The 19204-nt window shown below is 39.2% G+C and overlaps 1 protein-coding gene across 3 annotated transcripts in view; it reads right to left on the reverse strand.

The window, feature by feature from the left end:
* The window catches only part of nsmfb (NMDA receptor synaptonuclear signaling and neuronal migration factor b), a 68838-nt gene extending 51444 nt beyond the window's left edge, over nucleotides 1-17394 (reverse strand). For all 3 annotated transcript variants that reach the window (XM_026186943.1, XM_026186944.1, XM_026186942.1), the window contains exon 1: nucleotides 16205-17394. In XM_026186943.1, the coding sequence (XP_026042728.1) occupies nucleotides 16205-16275 (71 nt within the window). In that variant the 5' untranslated portion in view covers nucleotides 16276-17394. The remainder of the gene's footprint in view (nucleotides 1-16204) is intronic.
* Nucleotides 17395-19204: the final 1810 nt, after the last annotated feature.

The raw sequence follows: 19204 nt of genomic DNA on the forward strand, positions 1-19204 counted from the left end.
CTTTATTAATCCCCACAGGGAAATTCACTCTCTGTATTTAACACATCCTCAGAATTAGCTGTGGGAAACATGCAGGACCCAGGGACCAATGCCACCTCTACGGTCAAGGACACCTTTATACGGCATGTTTTTTTTAATGATGGGAGAGATCACAAATCCTCAAGGAAATCTGTGCAAGCATAGGGACAACATGTAAACTTCACATTGAAAGGGTCTTGGCCAGTGTTTAACCTCAGGTGTCTTTTGCTGTGCAAACCACTGAGCCGCCATCTTGTCAGCATACTTTCTGTATGTAGGGTATATTGTACACAAGGATATGCAGTGCATCATGTCACACATTTTGCCATGCTTACAGCCTTATTCAAAAACAGTTACATTCATTTTTCATTTTAAAATCTACACACAAAACCCCATAATGACGATAAAAAAGTGGGCTGAAATGTGTAATATGAATGCTAATGCATAGAAGCATTCAGTCGTTGCTCAGTACTTTATCGAAGTACTTTGACAGCAATTACAGCCTCAAGCCTTTCTGTATGCTACAAACTAGGCACATCCATTTTCAGGCAGTTTTTCCCATTCTTCTTTGCAGAACCTCTCAAGCTTCATCAACTTGGATGGGGAGGGTCAGTGCACAGCCATTTTCAGATTTCTCCATAGATGTTCAGTTGGCTTCCACTCTGGGTCTGGCTGAAGCGACTCAAGGACATTGACAGAGTTTTCCCGAAACCACTACTTTGTTATCTTGGCTGTGTGTTTAGGGTCGTCGTCCTTTTGGTGCTCTGAAGCAGATTATCATCAAGGATGTCTCCGTACATTGCTTGCATTCAGTTCCAGTTCCCACAGCCAAAAAACGTCTCCACAGTACACCAGCACAATGCTTCACTATATGGTATGTATTAACCTGTTTGGCTTGAAATTCCTTTGTTTGAGGATAAGTCACACAATTATTCATAGTTTAAACTGAAAATACACTAGCGTTAACAACTCTATTGCCAAGAGAAGATTGCTAGTTCCACCTGCAGTAATTTATATACGGTGGTATAACTCTTTACTGAGACTTTCCCACCTTCAGTGTGCAATAATGGAACGTAAAAGGCATGAAGAGCAAAACCCATCACAGAACAGAGCAGGCAACGAAGACAACCCAAATGACTGATTTAGTCTAACACAGCAGGAAGGAGTGGGTTCATCAAAGTATTTTATGTGATATAATATATTTTTTAAAAAGAATACAGCACCTTTATTTTCAGCTTTGCATATTTTTTCACTATTTGTGCGTTACAAATGTAAAGCAACATCATTTGTCTTTTTAGACATATAACTACTTAAATGATACCAAAAATTTGTGTGGACTGTGAAATTACAGATTATAATGTTATATTTTTGTATTGACATTTTATATCTTTAGAAGACGGGAAAAAAAAGAAAAAGGAAAGAGTCAGGGAGAGGTCTGTATCTTTCCACAATAAAACATCCACAACAACAAATCCTACACTGATTATGTCAGATACAGGGAGGAAGCATTGGGGTAGAGGTGGGTTGCAGAGTGGTTTGCAGATGCTCTGTAATGTGTGATTACACATTAGAGATTTGCCAGCTGGATAGAAGACAATCAACTGAGGCATCAGGTGATGCATGCTTGAACGAAGATGGCTTGATCTGCCAGTATTGGAACTGAGCTAGATTTAATGGCCTACCTGAGCTATTGCTATGGTCAATTTAAAAAGAAGAAGAAGAAAAAGTCTTCACTTCAGCTATATGTTTCAATCATAATATCCTGCAAGCAAGTGAGACTCTTAGTTGGTGCATACACAGTAAGATCAGCAGTTGTTCTATAATGTAAAACACCCACATACAAATACAATATGATAACAATCTTATAAAAGATATAGGCTACCCTCAAACACACCTATAAAGAAGCAACACAGCCTATAATCACTCTCCTCCCACTCACTCCGACCTGGCATTCCTGCCATCTGCAAACACAGATACACACACCAGGTCTCCCATGCTCAGAGTCTCCATGTGGAACAGGAACAGCAGGCAGAGAAATAAATAGGGTACGCAACACACACACACATGCAACATGCTTTGTACACAGGGATAAAATCTCAGGGGGCTGCAGTGAAATGGAATTGTTGTGTTGCTTTAGCCTACATGCCTAAGTAATTAAATATGAGGCAGCACGTGCAGTGCTCCTCATGAAAACCCCCTCCTACCCTGGCTGATATAGAGAAGGAGGAGAAGGCAAAGGACGGCACGAGGAAGAAAATGCAATCATCTGTGATCTATCTGCTTGACTGTGTGCACTCCCCCCAATAAAAATGCCATATGCTGTGCTGAGAGAAGGAGGATGTGAAAACACAGCAGCACTTTCTGTCAGCAGTGCACAGAGGTTCATTCAAGCTGAGATTGGTATAAACTATTAGAATTCACTGTCATGATTATACTGATCATGAAAATTGTACTGCAGTGTTTCCCACAGGAATCACAAGCACATTCACGTATTACAAAGTCAAGGTCAAAGGTCAAAGAGAGAAGGAACAGTTTGTTGAAGTCTGGAAATATCATGAAATATCATTTACAGTCATAGAATATAAATAACTTTTACTTTTAATGGCCTATGTTGGAATATAAACCACTTCACCAAAAAGTTGTGAATCACTGACACATAGTTAGGTGAGAAATTTTGTTAGCTAACTATGTTAGCTATTTAGCAAATTTAAATATAATTTAAAATGATAATAATGGACTGCCATAAGGGGTCATATGATTGTTGGGGTTTTCTCTATATTATTTTACGTTCTCGTAAAATAGAGGCAACTGTTGTTGAAATCTGTCACTCTATAAATAAAACTGAACTCATCTGAACTGAATAATATAGAAGTTAACACCCGCCGGCCAGGCTTCTACCTTTCTACCTTTAAAAACCCGCCTTCTAGCCAAATGGCTGGTAGGCTTTTAGCTAGGCTTTAGCTTCAGCCAAGTGGAAGCTAAATTGGCTAGTCATTCATATGTAAATTAGGTTGTTACCTGGGAATTCTGGAGGGGAGTGGGGGTGTGTGAATGAGGGGGTGGGGGAGCTGCTAAAAGCTGTGAACTTCCTTTTGTGTTCATCTTGATGCATTCTCAATCATCCAGGGAAATAAATCTCCAAAAGTCACCAACTTGGAGTGTTTCAGTTTGCCATCTTAGGGAGAAATCAACACACATGGGTGTATTTCCTTTGTTGCTGAGATTTATTGATAAAAACAGTACAAAAAACCAACCATTTGTACACATATTTACAAATAATAATAAAAAGTGAGTGAGTACATTTCAACATTTTCAGCAATCACTCACAATCCTGGCACTGCCATGGTATCTGTAGTCTGCATTTACCACATGTGTATCTTTAGCAGTGAACACATCACACAGTGGCATGATTGTTCTTGCATTTGTGTTTGACCTGACACATGGCTTTTTTTCCAGGGCTAGGTGTGGAGGGTTGTGTCCAAAGCAACTGTTCTTTTCTTGCCTTCTTCCCAGCTACATGAGAGTGAGCCAACTCTCTTGCAAGCTCCACCAGGAAGTCCACCCATCTTTCCTTCGTCCCGGTGCATGCTTGATACAGCACAAGTGCATTCAGTGCTGCCATGTCAATCATGTTATAAAACACGGCAACTGGCCAGCGCCGTGTTCCTCTGCGGACAGTGTACTCCCGAACCATCTGGTCCATCACATCCACGCCACACTTTGTTTTGTTGTAAAGGGTGACAGTGTTTGGCTTCCTTTTGGTAGTGTTATCAGTCTGAACCACGCTGTGCATGCTGCTAAGAATATAGACGGTCTTCTTCCGTTTGGCTACAGATACACAACAAAGGACATACACCCATGTGTGTTGATTTCTCCCTAAGATGGCAAACTGAAACACTCCAAGTTGGTGACTTTTGGAGATTTATTTCCCTGGATGATTGAGAATGCATCAAGACGAACACAAAAGGAAGTTCACAGCTTTTAGCAGCTCCCCCCCCCCGACAAACAAAGAGGCAGTTGGCAGTTAGAAATTAGCAATCATTCACACACCCCTACTCCCCTCCAGAATTCTCAGGTAACAACCTAATTTACATATGAATGACTAGCCAATTTAGCTTCCACTTGGCTGAAGCTAAAGCCTAGCTAAAAGCCATTTGGCTGGAAGGCGGGTTTTAAAGGTAGAAAAGCCAACTGGCTGCTCTCGGGGGCTCTAAAAACCAGCAAGTAGACTCCATAGAGGTTCCAGGAGTAAGAAGTAAAAACCCCATTTATATTTGCTATATGGATTTTGCTATGAGCGATAATATTGGAACTATCCAAACTGAAAAAAACAATGGCATGCACTCTTGCAGAAACCACAAGTCTTTAGGTGTCTGTATCAACAACAACAAAAAAGGTTTTACTCATTGAAAAGAACTACTGCACCAAATGAAACAGCGAGGGATTTGATTGGTCACTCCTACCATGTTAAGGTTTACGCAAACATTCCCGCAAACATCAGATGACTTGGGGAATGCAAGTTTGTGGTGAAGTCTGGGATTTGCAATGCATTCTGGGATAAGTTGTTCCTTCACCATTAAAAAATAGAAGTCTGAACACAAATTTGTAAGTTTGCCAGTTTTTGATTTTCCTTTTTTTTTTTTTTAACCAACTCAAGGCTTACAACACACATGAAAAGATTTTTGAAACATCACTGGACAATGAAAACTAGTGGTTTACAGACAATATCTTATACTATGGCTGCTAATATCCATATTAACAGTTACACATTTATTATTAAACTATAATAATCTTTTAATTAACATTTTTATGGAGAGTTTAACTGGTGTCAAAATTAATGTTTTTAGCTGAATTTAAGCCATATCTTTAGAATCTGTCTTTCTGTAGTCGGGTGTTAATAAGGAAGATTCAGACAAAGAAACACACTAATGTATTACATTAGCACACACCCCTCAGGCCAAAGTGATTACCAGAGAAGCTTTATCTTGGCAATAGATATTTTTTATAACTCCAGAGGTCTCTGAAACAACAGTTATAATAATGTGTCAGAGATTTCTAGCTTGTGAATTATACATCATAGTATTAATCCTCTCACTGTGGCTTGAAAAGAGCCAACAAGCTGTAAATGTGTTTATAAAACCAAAATATAAAGTTGGGATGAGGGTGGGAAGTGTAATGAAGAACAGAAGCATAATATGTAAAGAAAGACTATTAAAAAAGGAGTGGGGGTAGGGGACAGCCGGGAGACAGATGATCTGGAAAGGAGTTGATATTAGAATTTGGTCATATTCTAGGCCTCCTTCTTTGTGAAGGAATTGGAGGACTATGCATATGAAAAAAAGCAAAGCTTACAGATGCCTGGGGAAGTGTTTACATCAAATAGCAGGATGGTGAAATTCACAAACAAGACCATTAATAGTCAAGATAATAGAATAAAGCAAAGATATCTCCCAGCCTTCTTAGTACTGTTATCATTGCTTGTCCTTTTTTCTGCTCTATTCTTTGTGCCCTTTTTTAGTTTTATATCGCTTTTCCTACATCTCCTCTTCTCTTTCGTATTCTTCAGCTACGCGGTCCATTAAATAAATAAAAATGATGATGGTTGGCACACTTTGTTTTCACGTTGCTGTCCTGCTGGGACCTTGTTGAAAAGTCGTAACAGGGAAAAGAATTAGATTTCTGGCAGAATGCCTTAACTCCACAACAGCAAAGTTTTCATCCTCACAGAGATAAAAATGATTAAATGAGTGTCTGATGCTGTTTTAGGCAGCAGGAGGCTTCACTGGGTTACCTGATGGTGCTCCAACATGTTCAGCAGATGAGAAGGTTATCACAGCCCCACTGATCAAAACTCTTCTTTGGCCTCTTTAACAGTTTTAGTTCAGAAAAGGTAATAATTCAGTTACTTTACCTCAGTGCATCTCATCACAACAGAACAGCAATAGTACACTGCTGTAATACAAGTGAAAAATAATTATGTCTTAGGAAATTTACAGTTCATTTAGTGATACTTGAAATGGATGAAAACAAAAGTTGCAAATGTCTTGATGCATGCTCAAGCATCATGGTCAGAAACTTTCCCAATGGAAACGTTGCATCCAGATGAACTGAATCAACTGTTTGGGAAAAGTTGGAACTACTACATATCAATTTCTCAGCTAATATATAGGGATTGCATGTACTCTAGAAAGGGTGCTACTCCCATGGTGTGATGGAACAAGCAGTGAAGGAAAGTCAGGCACAAGTTAAAGTCCAAAAAAAGGTTTTTATTTAACCCCCCCAAAAAACTTGGTTAAATTATAAAGAAAAATCTAAATCTTGGGCCCATAAAAGAGGTCGAAGTACCAGAACTCTACTCACAAGCTGACAACAAAAAATACTACTAACTCAAACAAACTGAACTACCTAAATGAGACAAACGGGAAACTTAAATAGTGGCTGATCAGCCCACAAAAGCACAAAAAGGGGTAAAACACACAAACACCTAACTGAAACTACCATAACGAATTCCTGCGGTATGACCCATTTTGCAGGTCTCCATATAGGCTTGCTCCGCCCCTTTCTACATCTTACCTCATCAACCAAGGGACTGGGAACAGCTGCCACTGAGGTAACTCCGAAAACAAGGAAAGATTAAATCATACATACATAACAGTGTAAACTAAAATGTCACATATACGGCATATGGCACATACTCTATAAAATGGGAGTGAATCTTACATGCATGCAAACCCTACTATAGCTCTAACTGGAGATGGGTAGGTAAAAAAAAATAGACTGGTTCAGTTTTGATGTAAGAATTTTGACACAGGAAGCAATTAGCAGCAACATTGTAAAATGTCAGTGACATTCAGGAACTATGCAACACTTGCAGTGTGAAATGGGTAGTTTTCCCAAAGTGGTCAATTGAAATACCTACCAATAAGAACAAAAGATACAGTTGATTGACATATGACAGGGTGGTAAATAGATTGAAGGGTTGCCTAGGAAACTAGGCCCTAGAATGTCCTCACATCACCTACAAAGTAATATGAATGAGCGAATTTCTTCATGTATGAATGGGAGTTTAGTTTACTGACTTTATTTTTGTGAGGAAATTCATCTTTTTAAGTTTTATTGTTATTTATTCCATATTGTCCTCTATTAAACAGCAGTTCTTGCTCATAAGGGGTCATATGTTTGTTGAGTTTTTGTTTGTATGTATTGTAGGGTCTACCTTACAATATAAAGCACCTTGAGGCACTGTTGTTGTGATTTGGTACTGTATAATTAAAATTGATTTATGAATTTATTACGGAAATGAATTAAATGATTATTCAAATTGATAGCAGAGAAAAGAACAAAACAAAGTAGTGGTGCAGAGTGTGGGCACTACTCTAAATTTATACAATGCCAATTTGACCTGTGTTCACTGTTACTTCTCTGTGTCCGTGTTTGCCTCATGTCTGTGCAAAGCACACACTATGAAGGCTGGCTGGTAATGGCAGATGACTTCATTAGGAGACATTTGCTCTGCTGCACTCCAAAGGCCAGGAGTCAGGCAATTACCCTATCTCCCAGGAGATTTACAATAGGGCATGAAAAAAAAAAATTGTAAAGTGTAAAATCTAAAGAGACACAAGGCGGGATGCTACGGTTAACCAGAGCAGTCTCAGGTTCACACGGGGTGAAATTTTTTTCCGTTGCTCCAAGGACTTACTGGGCAGTTATTGGTTTTTCATTAAAGGGGCACCAGGTAAGAGGTTTATTGCCCTTAAGCACTAAATGACCATAATATATTTCTCTGGAGATTGGCCAGGTTATGAGTTTTGTGGCTTTCAAAACTCACTTTCCATCCCATTCTCCCCAGCCTCGTCACCAACTTGATTTTCAAGATGCTCCCAAAACCCCCAAACACAATTCACAAACATTCTAAAACAAACTATGGATAGTTTCACATTCTTGGTGCTGAAGTAAACTGAAGAACCCTGCATCATCTGCTCATAATCCATTTCTGTTTGACCTCTGCTCTGTTTAATTAAAGGTCAATTATAGCTCAGTAACCATTAACAGGAGAGTGTGGAGTGGGGTAGAGTATGGCCCTGATTCACTGATATTCCAATTCCTTCTACCCGATGAAGGTCAGCAAAGGTTACTGAAGACTTAATGACCATTTACAACACAGAGTGTGAGTAGCAATCATCCATGACCTATCCCAGAGTTTTTTTCCCCCTTGAAAACAGGCATGTTATTTTCTGCCACATATATGACACAGTCTGGCAGGACTGTAATTATCAGTCTTAAAAACTTGAATGAAACATACAAGTCTTAAGCATCCCCAAACAAAGAGTATTTAAATATCCCTGACTTTAATGTGCTATAATTGTCTAAATTTAATCTCAATATGAGAACATTTTTTTTATTAATGTTCACTGCTCTGTTTTTAATTATTTCCTAGTTTGGATTCACTATCTAGTCTTGGCAACTGCTGAGTGATAAAGGAACGCAAACACTTAACATTTGGTTACAGCTGAACCCAGTGGCGTGTCTAGAAAATTTTTGTTGGGGGGGCCAGGTAGGGGCACAGATTTGGAGAAGGGTGGCAGATGTAATTGGCAGATAATGTTAAAAACAATTCTACCAACCGTTAACCATAATTCAATAACCCTATAAACCTAATAACTGAATGCGCTTTTAACTCTTATTAGAATGAGATTTTAACCACTACGGTGCAAAGTTTTTAGATACTGCGTTGATAAAGTACAAGAGATATAATCAGTTAGTGTTTATTCAGCAGTCAAGGACATCAATATTTGCATAGTATTTTTACTGACATGCAGTGCACATATGTTTTGGGCAAAAACATTTTTGAATATTAAAATACGAACATTTTTAACATACAACTGGCAAATTAGCCAATGCCAATGCAAAACCAATGCCTATTAAAAAAAGAAGATAATCTTCTCACAAACCGGTGTTTGATTTTGAAACAGGAAAAAAGTGGGGAAACAAATGAAAAGACTAACATTTGACTAAAACCTGAAAGCAAGAAAATACTTTATATGCTGCCTTATGGTAAACTTTGGTAATATTGATGTAAAAAGAACAACACTGGCTGATGATGAAATACAGTCAGCTGGCATGGTGACACTGCCAGTATTAACCTGCAGGGCTGGACTGGGACAGAAAATCGGGCATTTTCACTACAGACCGGCCCACCAGGTATTAAAGCCATAAAGCCTTTGAATGAAAACAAATGCTGTTGTGACAGTGATGTACACTGTCTTATGGTATATGTATGATTTCTATACATTTTACGTCAGATAAAAACTTTGTTCGCAAGATTCAGATAATTATTTAATAAAAGCTAAATATTTGAAATGAGAATAAGAAAGAAAAGTATTTCTTTGTGCCCCACCTCTCCCTGTTAATGCCCTACCTGGCCCCCTGGCAACACTTTGCTAGATCCGCCCCTGCACAGCTATCAGCTGTCAGCTGCTTAGAAAAGGATCCTGGTGTTATTTGTCTCTCAGAAACAGTTCATAACTTCCCTTCAACTCATTTATGTCACCTAAAAGGTAGACCTGTTTCTCCATCACCTGTTCAGCTCTGATGATTCAGTAAGGACATCTCCTGGTTTCATCCTCATGTTTCCCTCTCACCACATATCCAAACCGATATCATGACCAGCAGGTTTACAGCTGTGGCTCCAGCAAACATCAGCTGATACTAGAAATTAATATTAAATAAATTCTAACAACAGCTGATCAAGCTTAAACGTGCTACTGTCGTTTAGCGCGACATCCGCTGGTTTCCTGTTTCTGGCGGAAAGTGGGCGATAAATAAACAAGAGAGAAAAGCCGATCAGCTGATCATTGATCAGTTTCATGATTGAAGTAGAAACAGAAGAGAGGGGGGGGGGGGGATAAGAGAAGAGGCAGCTGTGCAGCGTAAAGACAGAATAACTCCAGCTTTGTGTCTTTTTCCATTCTAGCTAAAGCAAACTGCGTCTCTTCTCAGCTCAATACAAAACACATAATATTTTCTCTGAATGAGGGACCATTCCATTTTTTAAGGAGCCGTTGGCAACTCTACTAACTAACCTTATGAATAATATAAAGTTCACTATCAGTAACATCATAGCAACCGAACAGCTGTATAGAAACTCTGTCACGCTAGCACAACGAAAATAAACTCCACCTAAACTTGGTTTATATCTGACCCAGATAGAATGCAGGTCATAACTTCTTACCTGAAGTTCAGTTCACCTGATAGTCGGACTGGCGGCTGCCTCGGGTCTCTCCTCCTCCTGCCTCCCCTTCCCTCATCCACCTGTTGCCTCTGTGGAAGCTCCGCCATAGCCACCACCAAACAACTGAGTTATTTTTACACATCGACCTGCATCTGGCCAATCCACCACCTCTCATTGTTCATGCCGTTACAAAAAAAAAAAAAAAAAAAGTCATCAGCCCATCCTGCAAATGTCCGGTGGCTAGTCCAGCTATGTTAACTTGTTAATCTTTCGCCGAAAAAGACAGACAGGCTTCACCTGAGCAAAAACAGGACAAAGGTGAATGTATCTCCCACAAAAGCTCAATTGGGTTATACTGAGAGCAGAAAACTAGGTCAAACTTGGCCTTTCCTTAATGCAAAGGCTTACTGTTATGAGACCAACCGGGGGTCTCGTAAGACTTGAGCTCTAATTTCTATGTTTTATGAGCCCCTAGTTAGGTGACTGTCTGACAGGGACAGCTCTGTCATCTTCAAAATAAAAAGGCCCACTGCACTTAAACCAGAGGAAAGTGACTCAATATGCACATAACTTTACTCAGTGAGCATAACATTCATGGCCACAAGGCCTTCAATAACGTTAAGGTGTCCCTGGTTGGCCTAAATCTTCAACCTTTTTGTATCCAACTTTATTGCGTATCATTCTTTATCATTCTTCAACCAACATTTTCTGTCATTTCCTTGTGAAAGACACAATAATATCAAAAAGTAATAATCATTAAATAAGTATCATGCTCTGAGGCTTGCTGCCACTGAAACCGAAGCTTAAAGAGGGTGACAAAAGGAAGATTACCAGGTAATTCTTCATTAAAAAAAATAAGACTGGAAAAAACCCCAGTGCGATAGCATCATAACATGTTCGAACCAAGAGGTAATCTGTGTGTGTCTGAGCAGTGTTTAGTTTACCAGGATTGAATGAAACACATACTGATACAGCGACCTGGTTTGTGAGTTTCACGAGGTTGATCGTAGGTAACATAAGAACAGCAGTAACACCAGGCATGCTCACAAAATTATGGGATGAGCTTGACCACTGTATAGACGTAGGCTGTGTGTCCAGAGGGCAACACCTTGAGCACTTGTGAACATTGGAAATTTTGTATGTAACTTTATATTCAGCCATGTATTTTAAATTTAGCATTTTATGAAAGTTGGACCTTATTTGACATTGAAGACGAGGTCTGAAGTCCAAATTAATGTGATATTTACAATACCCAGATATGATTCCCTATGTGTCTATATGTTGCCAATACAAACAATGGCAGTAGGAAACAGAGTTTTAAATAGCTCTATGCAGCGTTATTGTCACTTTGACATTCAGATCAATCTATTGACCTTGAAGGAGAGGTCAAATGTAACATGATATTTAAAATCTTTATACCTATGTCGACAATACACGCCACAGTCGTAAGAATAGTTATAGGCTTTTTGTCAATTTTCGACCAATAAATCTTCGAGTTGCAGTTTAAGACTGTGGTGGGTGTAAGCCAAATTTGAATGGATTATTAACATGAACCCCCCTCCACACACTACAATATTTTATCAAGATTTATTTAAAGCTTTTAAACCTATCATATTTACAGACAGAAAGAATAACCTCGTTGGTGGAGGTAACAAAACATTACCCAAGCCAGACGAGTAACACTAATCCTAAACAGGGTGCCTGGGACCTAGTGTGCGTTATGATGACGAACAATTTCAAATGAAGCTTTTCAAACAAGACTTCCCAAAGCTGTGAACAGCTTTCAAAATATGTGGACTCTCCTGAAAAGGTGAGTCTGTGTTGCTACATTTACACATCCACTATAACCTGAAACACTCACCTCTCTGCATATGATTTCAAATCTAAAGATGAGCTGTGTAATACACCCAAACACACCACACCAATATTAAGTATTCTAAACAGACTCTATTAACACTGTTGGTTTAAAAACTCTGTTATATTTGACCTTGGAAGTTTCATATATAGTTTTCCTCCAGTGACAGGTTTATGCTTTACAGAGGTGCCCAGATGTTTTATAGCTAACGTCCACACTGGACCGTGGCTAGAGCGAATTTGTGCAGCAATAAGTACAGGGTGGCTGCTGGTCACAGAGTCTTGTGGGAAAGAGCCCATGAAATCACATTTTCACCAAAGTGGAAACTATTAAGGCCTGAAAAGTGTTGTGCTGTGCAATTCCTTTCAGTAGTGACTCAGACATTCTTGAAATATTAAAGACAACATTAGCTTTAAAGCCCTTGTAATCTTTCCTATCAAGTGGCTGATCAAAGCAGACGGGTCGGTTTTGGCGTACTCCTCCACAAAGATTTGTCATAAACAGGGCAGGGAGACAGTTTGGCCTATTACTAAAGTGCTTCAGGCATAGGGTGCATAAAGGACAACTAATTTTCCTCTAACTTTGCTTAAAAAGTGGTCATTAAAACACACAATTAAATGCACAGTAAAAGACAGCAAGCCTAAAGCCTAGAAGACTTTCATTGACTTTTTTAACCTTTCTTTTTCTGCACATCTGTTGAGCATATTAAAAAAGAGCCAGTGCAGAGACACCAGCATTACAATGCAAGAGATAACTAAAATGCATAAGAGGCTGTCCACTCGGAATCAGCCAATTTTCAAATGCATGTCTGTTTTCTCTTTCCTGCATTTCTATGCAAGGAAACTCTTCTTCCCTATTTCTTAATGAGCCCAGTTCTGCCAGGAAGCGGCCACACATGCAGCCAAAACAAGTATGATGCATTCTGGAACATGGCTGCATGTACTGGAAATAATTAGTTCCATGGTTTAATTTCTGGTTAATGATTCAGTGCTGTCATGAATACTGACAACAGGAGGACTGATCCTCATAAACCATAAAACAACGTCCCGCTGAGATCCTCCAAACTGAATATCATCAGGAATATCCCCAAAAATCCGGCAAGGTGTTGTCAGTAAACAGCACACATGCGCTCGTCAACCTGTTTGGCGGTTCTGATTCATTCCAACCAAGAGTGAGCAAACGACAGGACAGGAAAACAAACAAAATGATAAGCCCAGATTTCTCAGGACAGGGAGCTTGCCGAGTTCAGATCAGCTGACTTCTGTTGAATCTTCTTCTTTGAAGTGATTCAACGTTAATGACATCACACTTTGATCTGAATGAATGTATATGAATGTAAATGATTGAAAATGTTAGTGTATAATTTATGCTTTAAAACAATTAACAAGTGAGATTAATTTAGTCGATGTGGATTTTCTTTTAACCTTAAGGCCCCACACTTTGAACATGAATCATGGATCTTTGTTCACAGTTTACCTAATTTCAGAATTAGATTTCATCCCTCTTCATTGGATGAAAAGCAGCTCATAAACCACCAAGCTTTAGCCATCCACTCTATTCTAGTTCCATTTGGTGATTAATAAGAATCACTGTGAAAACAGGCGATGTGAATGTCAGTTTCAGATGACAAAGTTAAAAACTGTTCTATTAATTTATTCTTACCGGGTCCGATCAGTGCGTTCCTACTCAACCTTGCCTGTATTACTCAGAACAGTGAAATAGGAGACAGAGTGACATTACACAGAGACAGATGTTTTAAGGTCAGAGAGAAGAAGAGGGGCCTATTAGACATGCTTCTAGAACAATCCCCTTGCTTTTGCTATTCACAGTCACAGAAAGACAAAGATAAGGAAGTAGAAAAGGTGAAATGGCTTTGCCCTGCTCATTCACTGCACAACAGATAAACTCAGATCATCTGGCAGACTGGAGACATTACTAATCCGGCTCAGTTGGGATTCAGGGGGAAGTGCTATTGTTCTCAGAGTGCCATTAAACTCCCCATCAACTGGAGTGCTGCTCACAACCACTGACAGAGAGGAGGTATATCGTATACTGTTCAAGCCTTGGCTGTGGTCTGCATACACGGTCTTACCGGCTGCGATCAGCATGATTTATGAAGAGTTAAAGCGTGAGGTGTGAAAAAGTGAGTGAGGCAGCAAGGAAGGAAGGAGGAAGGAGATAAACATACAAATAGAAAAAAGGAAGATGAGGACAAACAGAATTGGACAATGTGTGCAAAAGTGAGCATGGAGGTGACTTTGGAAGTGGATGGAAAGAAAACAGTTTGCCTTTGCTTCAGTTCAACCATGCGATCACTTAAAGAAGAAAAGCACATACACACATAGGTCACTGAGAGACGAAGTGCTTGATTCGACCGTGGTGTCTGAAATTAATCAGTGGGTGACACCAACAAAATCTCCTACCATAAGGCCTGGTCATCCTGTGTCCTTCGGACTGAGAACGCACTGATCTGACACCCATGACGTGACCTTAATGTTATGACTCAAAGCTAAAAGTCATCAGAATTACTCACAAGCTGAGTGAAATGAACCAAGCGGGTCCTTAAGAAAAAAAGTGCTCACTCCATCTACCACAACATAAGCAAAATCCTGAAGTAATACTTACACGTACATTTCAATAGTATTCTCATTTGTACAAAAATTATACATGAAAAAATGACAAAAGGTGAATTTGTTTCACCCTAAAGAGGGTCAAACTGTAACTCTAACATGGTGCTCTAAGTCACAGGTGCTAATCCTCCCAATAACCCTACAGTCTATATAATGAGTAGATTTTGATGTGTATTGATTATAATAATTATTTTATTTTATTTTTATTTTTTTGTTATCTGTTTGCCAAGACTTTGAAATAATATAATAAAACCACAAATGACATATTCCAATCACAGGGTTACAGTTATGGTTAGGGAGTTTTGCTGACGATGACTTAGATCTCAGAGGGCCTGGCCAATCTAAACCCAAATGCTTGGTATATGCACCTAAGCCTACCCACCTTTGATCTGAGGTCAGCATTTTTTAATAGACCCATTTGGGGTTTGATTTCTGTGCTTTTTCTTGTGTGCAACACACAGTTTAGGGGCCCCTGAGTAACTTGCTGCAACTGTTGACCCTTAAACCATTTTAAGTTGGTGAACTGAAATGTGGTGAGTCACAGAGAGATTTCCACTTTCCAAACCTCCATTAATAGGTCCCCAGTAAGCTAGTAGATGTTAAGGGGATAAATAAAGCTTTTCACATGTCACAGCTATACTGTGTGTGTGTATCGTATAATGCCAGTGTGTTAATGACCTGTGTTAGAGTCAGAATTAGAGGATATATCAGAGTACACCCTGGACAGGTCATCAATCTGTCAACGGGCTTCAGGACAATTAAAATAACACAAATGTCCTTAAATTAAAGTTTGGCTTACATCAGACAGCAAACGTAAAAGCATAAAAATAAACATATATAATAATAATGATAAAAAAAACCCTGAAAAAAACAACAACCCTGATTTGATTCTTTGGATTCACTACTTCTGCTAATCATAAGGTTGCACGCATGAATCAAAAAGCAAAGAACCTTATGCAAGGCAGTAGAAATACAAGTACACTAACCAATACAAACAAGAAGAGATTGATTCATTCTGTCACACTTATTTAAAAGAGACATAAAAAGTAAATATATATATATATATCATTAATAACAACAATAATAATAATAATAATAATAATAATAATAATAATAATAATAAGAATAATAATAAGAAGAAGAAGAAGAAGAAGAAGAAGAAGAAGAAGAAAAGCAAAATTAAAGCAGCTAAATTAAAAGCTCTAAAACAGCCCTGAGAGAGTGGAGGAGCTGTTTTTACACCATGAAATATATCCTAATTTATGTGTATCCATTAATATATTATAAATATATAAAATTACAGTAATTATTCTCATGTGAACGTTATCCCTTTAAACTAGTTTAGGGAAATGTGCAGTCATCTGCAAACTATCACTTCTACGGCTGCCAGAGTCTTCTCCTCTGTGCTCCGTCGGCTTCAGAGCGCTCAGACCTCCGCTTCACATCCCCTGCTCCCCCGGGCGCACTCACCTAACTTTTGCGGCCACGGAAGAAATCGCATCACTCCTCAGATTCTTCCTTTTGGACACCGCAGTTCCCATGCTGAAGTGGAAACAACCCAGGGGAGAAAACGCAGACCATTCCACAGATTGGTCGGCGAAGGATGCAGACAGGAGAGGAAAAAACCGCGAGGAAACGGCAAAATGAGAAGCATCAGTGCGCACGGCCCACGAGCTCAATCATCTCATGTTCATCTCGGTGTTTAGAAAGAGAAAGCTGAGTGTTCCAGAGGAGCCGCGGACTCTGCGTAAAGCGCAGGAGCGCAACTGGAAGATGCGGGGAATATGGACCACCGCGCTATGCTCTGCTCTCCTCATCCAACTAACGTGTCCACAAAGGAAGCCAGACCATAAAAGGAAGAGCAGCCCTCGTGGCTGCCGCACAGCGCGGACAGGTGCGGGGTGGGCAGCAGCGAGAGGAGGAGAACACGCTGCTTCATTACACGGGTGTATGTGAGATGAAAAGAGGTGTGGACACTCGAGCCCACAAGTAATCACGCCGCTTATTATCTGCAAACGACGCGTGTGGCATTCAGAGACTGTGGGGACAGACGGGCGCAAACAGTAATATCACATTTTAAACCTGCTGAGATACTTCTTGTGTTTTACTTTGTTTCCAACATCGTGAGTGGGGCTTTTTAAAATTCTCTGTCTGAGGTGACATATCAGTGAGATGTGGCAAAGCTTTTACATAAAACAACTCAAATTTGGTAACATTTGGGTTGGTGTGACAGCATACTGCGCAGTTATAATGTTTTATATGTGTGCTGTACTTTGATCCCATTTCCCATACACGTTTCTGCTATTAGGAATTATTGTTCACTCTGATAGTTCTCTTAACAAGCAAAAGCATCTGAGAATGGAGACTGCATTAGTACATAATGTGGGATGTGGCCCAGTCTGAACTCTAGCAGTTCCAAGTGTCTGTGGTTTAGTGGGTCACTTGTTAGTACTGATCCTCAAAAGAGGGTTAGCAATCTGTCACTCCCAAAACTCTGCTTTTATTTGGTGTTTGTTTAGAGGTCTGCAAACATCAAGTGAGTGTGAGTCACTCAACTAGAACATACAGAATGTACAAGAAACTTTGCTAATGCAAGGATGGTAATGTCCTATTTTTCATTAGCAAAGCCTTTAACCTCCTAAGACCCGAACTCTTCCACGGCATGCATTTTAAATTTATCTTTGATATTTGGGCATATTGGGACCCAGTGAATGTAAAAACAAAGAATAACCAGATTTTTTTTTACCTGATTTCTGTTTCTAAGAAAAATGAGGGCCACATATGAGGATATTCATTTGAAATTTTGATAGAACAGTAGCAGTATAATGTCCTCGTAAGTGGATATCAGACCCCTGTTGAGCACAATTGAGTATTTTGGTCTAAATAACCCAAAATGTGATGTCCACATATGTGGCTGCCAGGTCCTAGGAGGTTAAGTCAAGTCACTTCAATTATCAGCTAGTTCAGTTGGAAAAAAAATGTACTTGTTGTCACAGGTTTGAATGCTCTTGCAGCAGATAAAGATGGCACAAATCTGTTACTCTTCTCACAAATAATAATGTTTAATTTTGCTCTGAGTCCTGTGACATGTTCAGGATGTACCCCAAATTTCAGGTGGGATAGACTTCAGCTCCTCAGTGACCCTGAATTGGAATAGCAGTTGAGAAAATGTTCCAGCTGATGAAAGGATAGTACCGTTATCTAGGTCCTTATGTATTTGGACAATGACACAATTTTTGCAATTTAGCTTTCATGCACTATTTTAAGTCCATGATTTAAGTGCAGATGTTCAATTTTAATTAAAGTGGCTTTACAGCCATTTTCCTGCAATTTCAGAGGTACAAAAACAATTGGACAAACTAACATAATTTAAAACATAAGCATTGTTTTTAATCCTTGGATGAAGATTGTTTGCTGGCAGTGGCTGCAAACCCATGTAACATCAGCATGTGCTACATTTCTTACTTTCGCATTATCTGTTAGGTCGTTATTGCAGCAGCAGTTACTTGCTGCTTGTTTGTGGTGCTTACTGAAGGAAAAACTGAAGGCAGAAATTGAAAAGCACAATCTGTTGGGTGGAGATAATGTGACTGAATTGGCCATTGAAGGATATCCCATCTCTTTGCCTTCACAAACCCATTGGTTGCTTTTGTAGTGTACTTTGGCTCATTATTTCTTTAACTGTGAATTTCTGTCCACATAGTTTTGGAGCATTTGGCTGAATCTAAGCAGAGTATAGCCCTGTGCACTTCAGTTCACCCTGACATATCTATTAACAGTCACACACTTGTGACCGCATTCGACATACCAATGCAATAACATTACCTCCACCATGTTTGTTTCAGATGCATGTTTTTCTCTTCCCATCATTCTGTTTTTTGTTTCTTTGTTGTTGTTTTTCTGTTTGTTGATCTGAATTGATCTTTGGTGTAAAAAAAAAAAATCAATAGTACAAAGAATCATAGTAACCGAAATTTAGGCCTAATGAAGAAAAGGTTATGGGATCACCAAGTCATTGGAATTTAAATTATAATGGTTGATGAAACTTTCCTGCTAATTAATCAGAGATAGAGATGATCAGAGTGATTAGTCATTAGAGCCACAAATGTATCAATTCAATTATTGCAATCTGATAAACAGTTGCCTTTTGCCCCTTGTTTTCTTTTTATCTGCTTTCTTGCTTGTTCCTTGTAAATGAACATATGCAAATACACAAAAGCATGAAGCAAAAATGCAATGTGCATTGCTATAAAATTCAATATGAAATGAGGTTTCTCTGCGACTCGAAAATACATAGAAGGTTCTCTCAATATATCTCCTCTGGCCTTTGCTGGCAGCACTGAGTGCCCTACTTTTGAGGAACAGGCCAGTCTACATGCAATTAAGAAATATGAATGTTTTAAATTAACATGGTTTGTGTTAAATCTGCACTCTGTAATAAGGGCTGTCCACAACAGTGCTTTATTGTGG

This window comes from Astatotilapia calliptera, chromosome 12, assembly GCF_900246225.1.
Source record: "Astatotilapia calliptera chromosome 12, fAstCal1.2, whole genome shotgun sequence".
NCBI classification, from domain to species: domain Eukaryota; kingdom Metazoa; phylum Chordata; class Actinopteri; order Cichliformes; family Cichlidae; genus Astatotilapia; species Astatotilapia calliptera.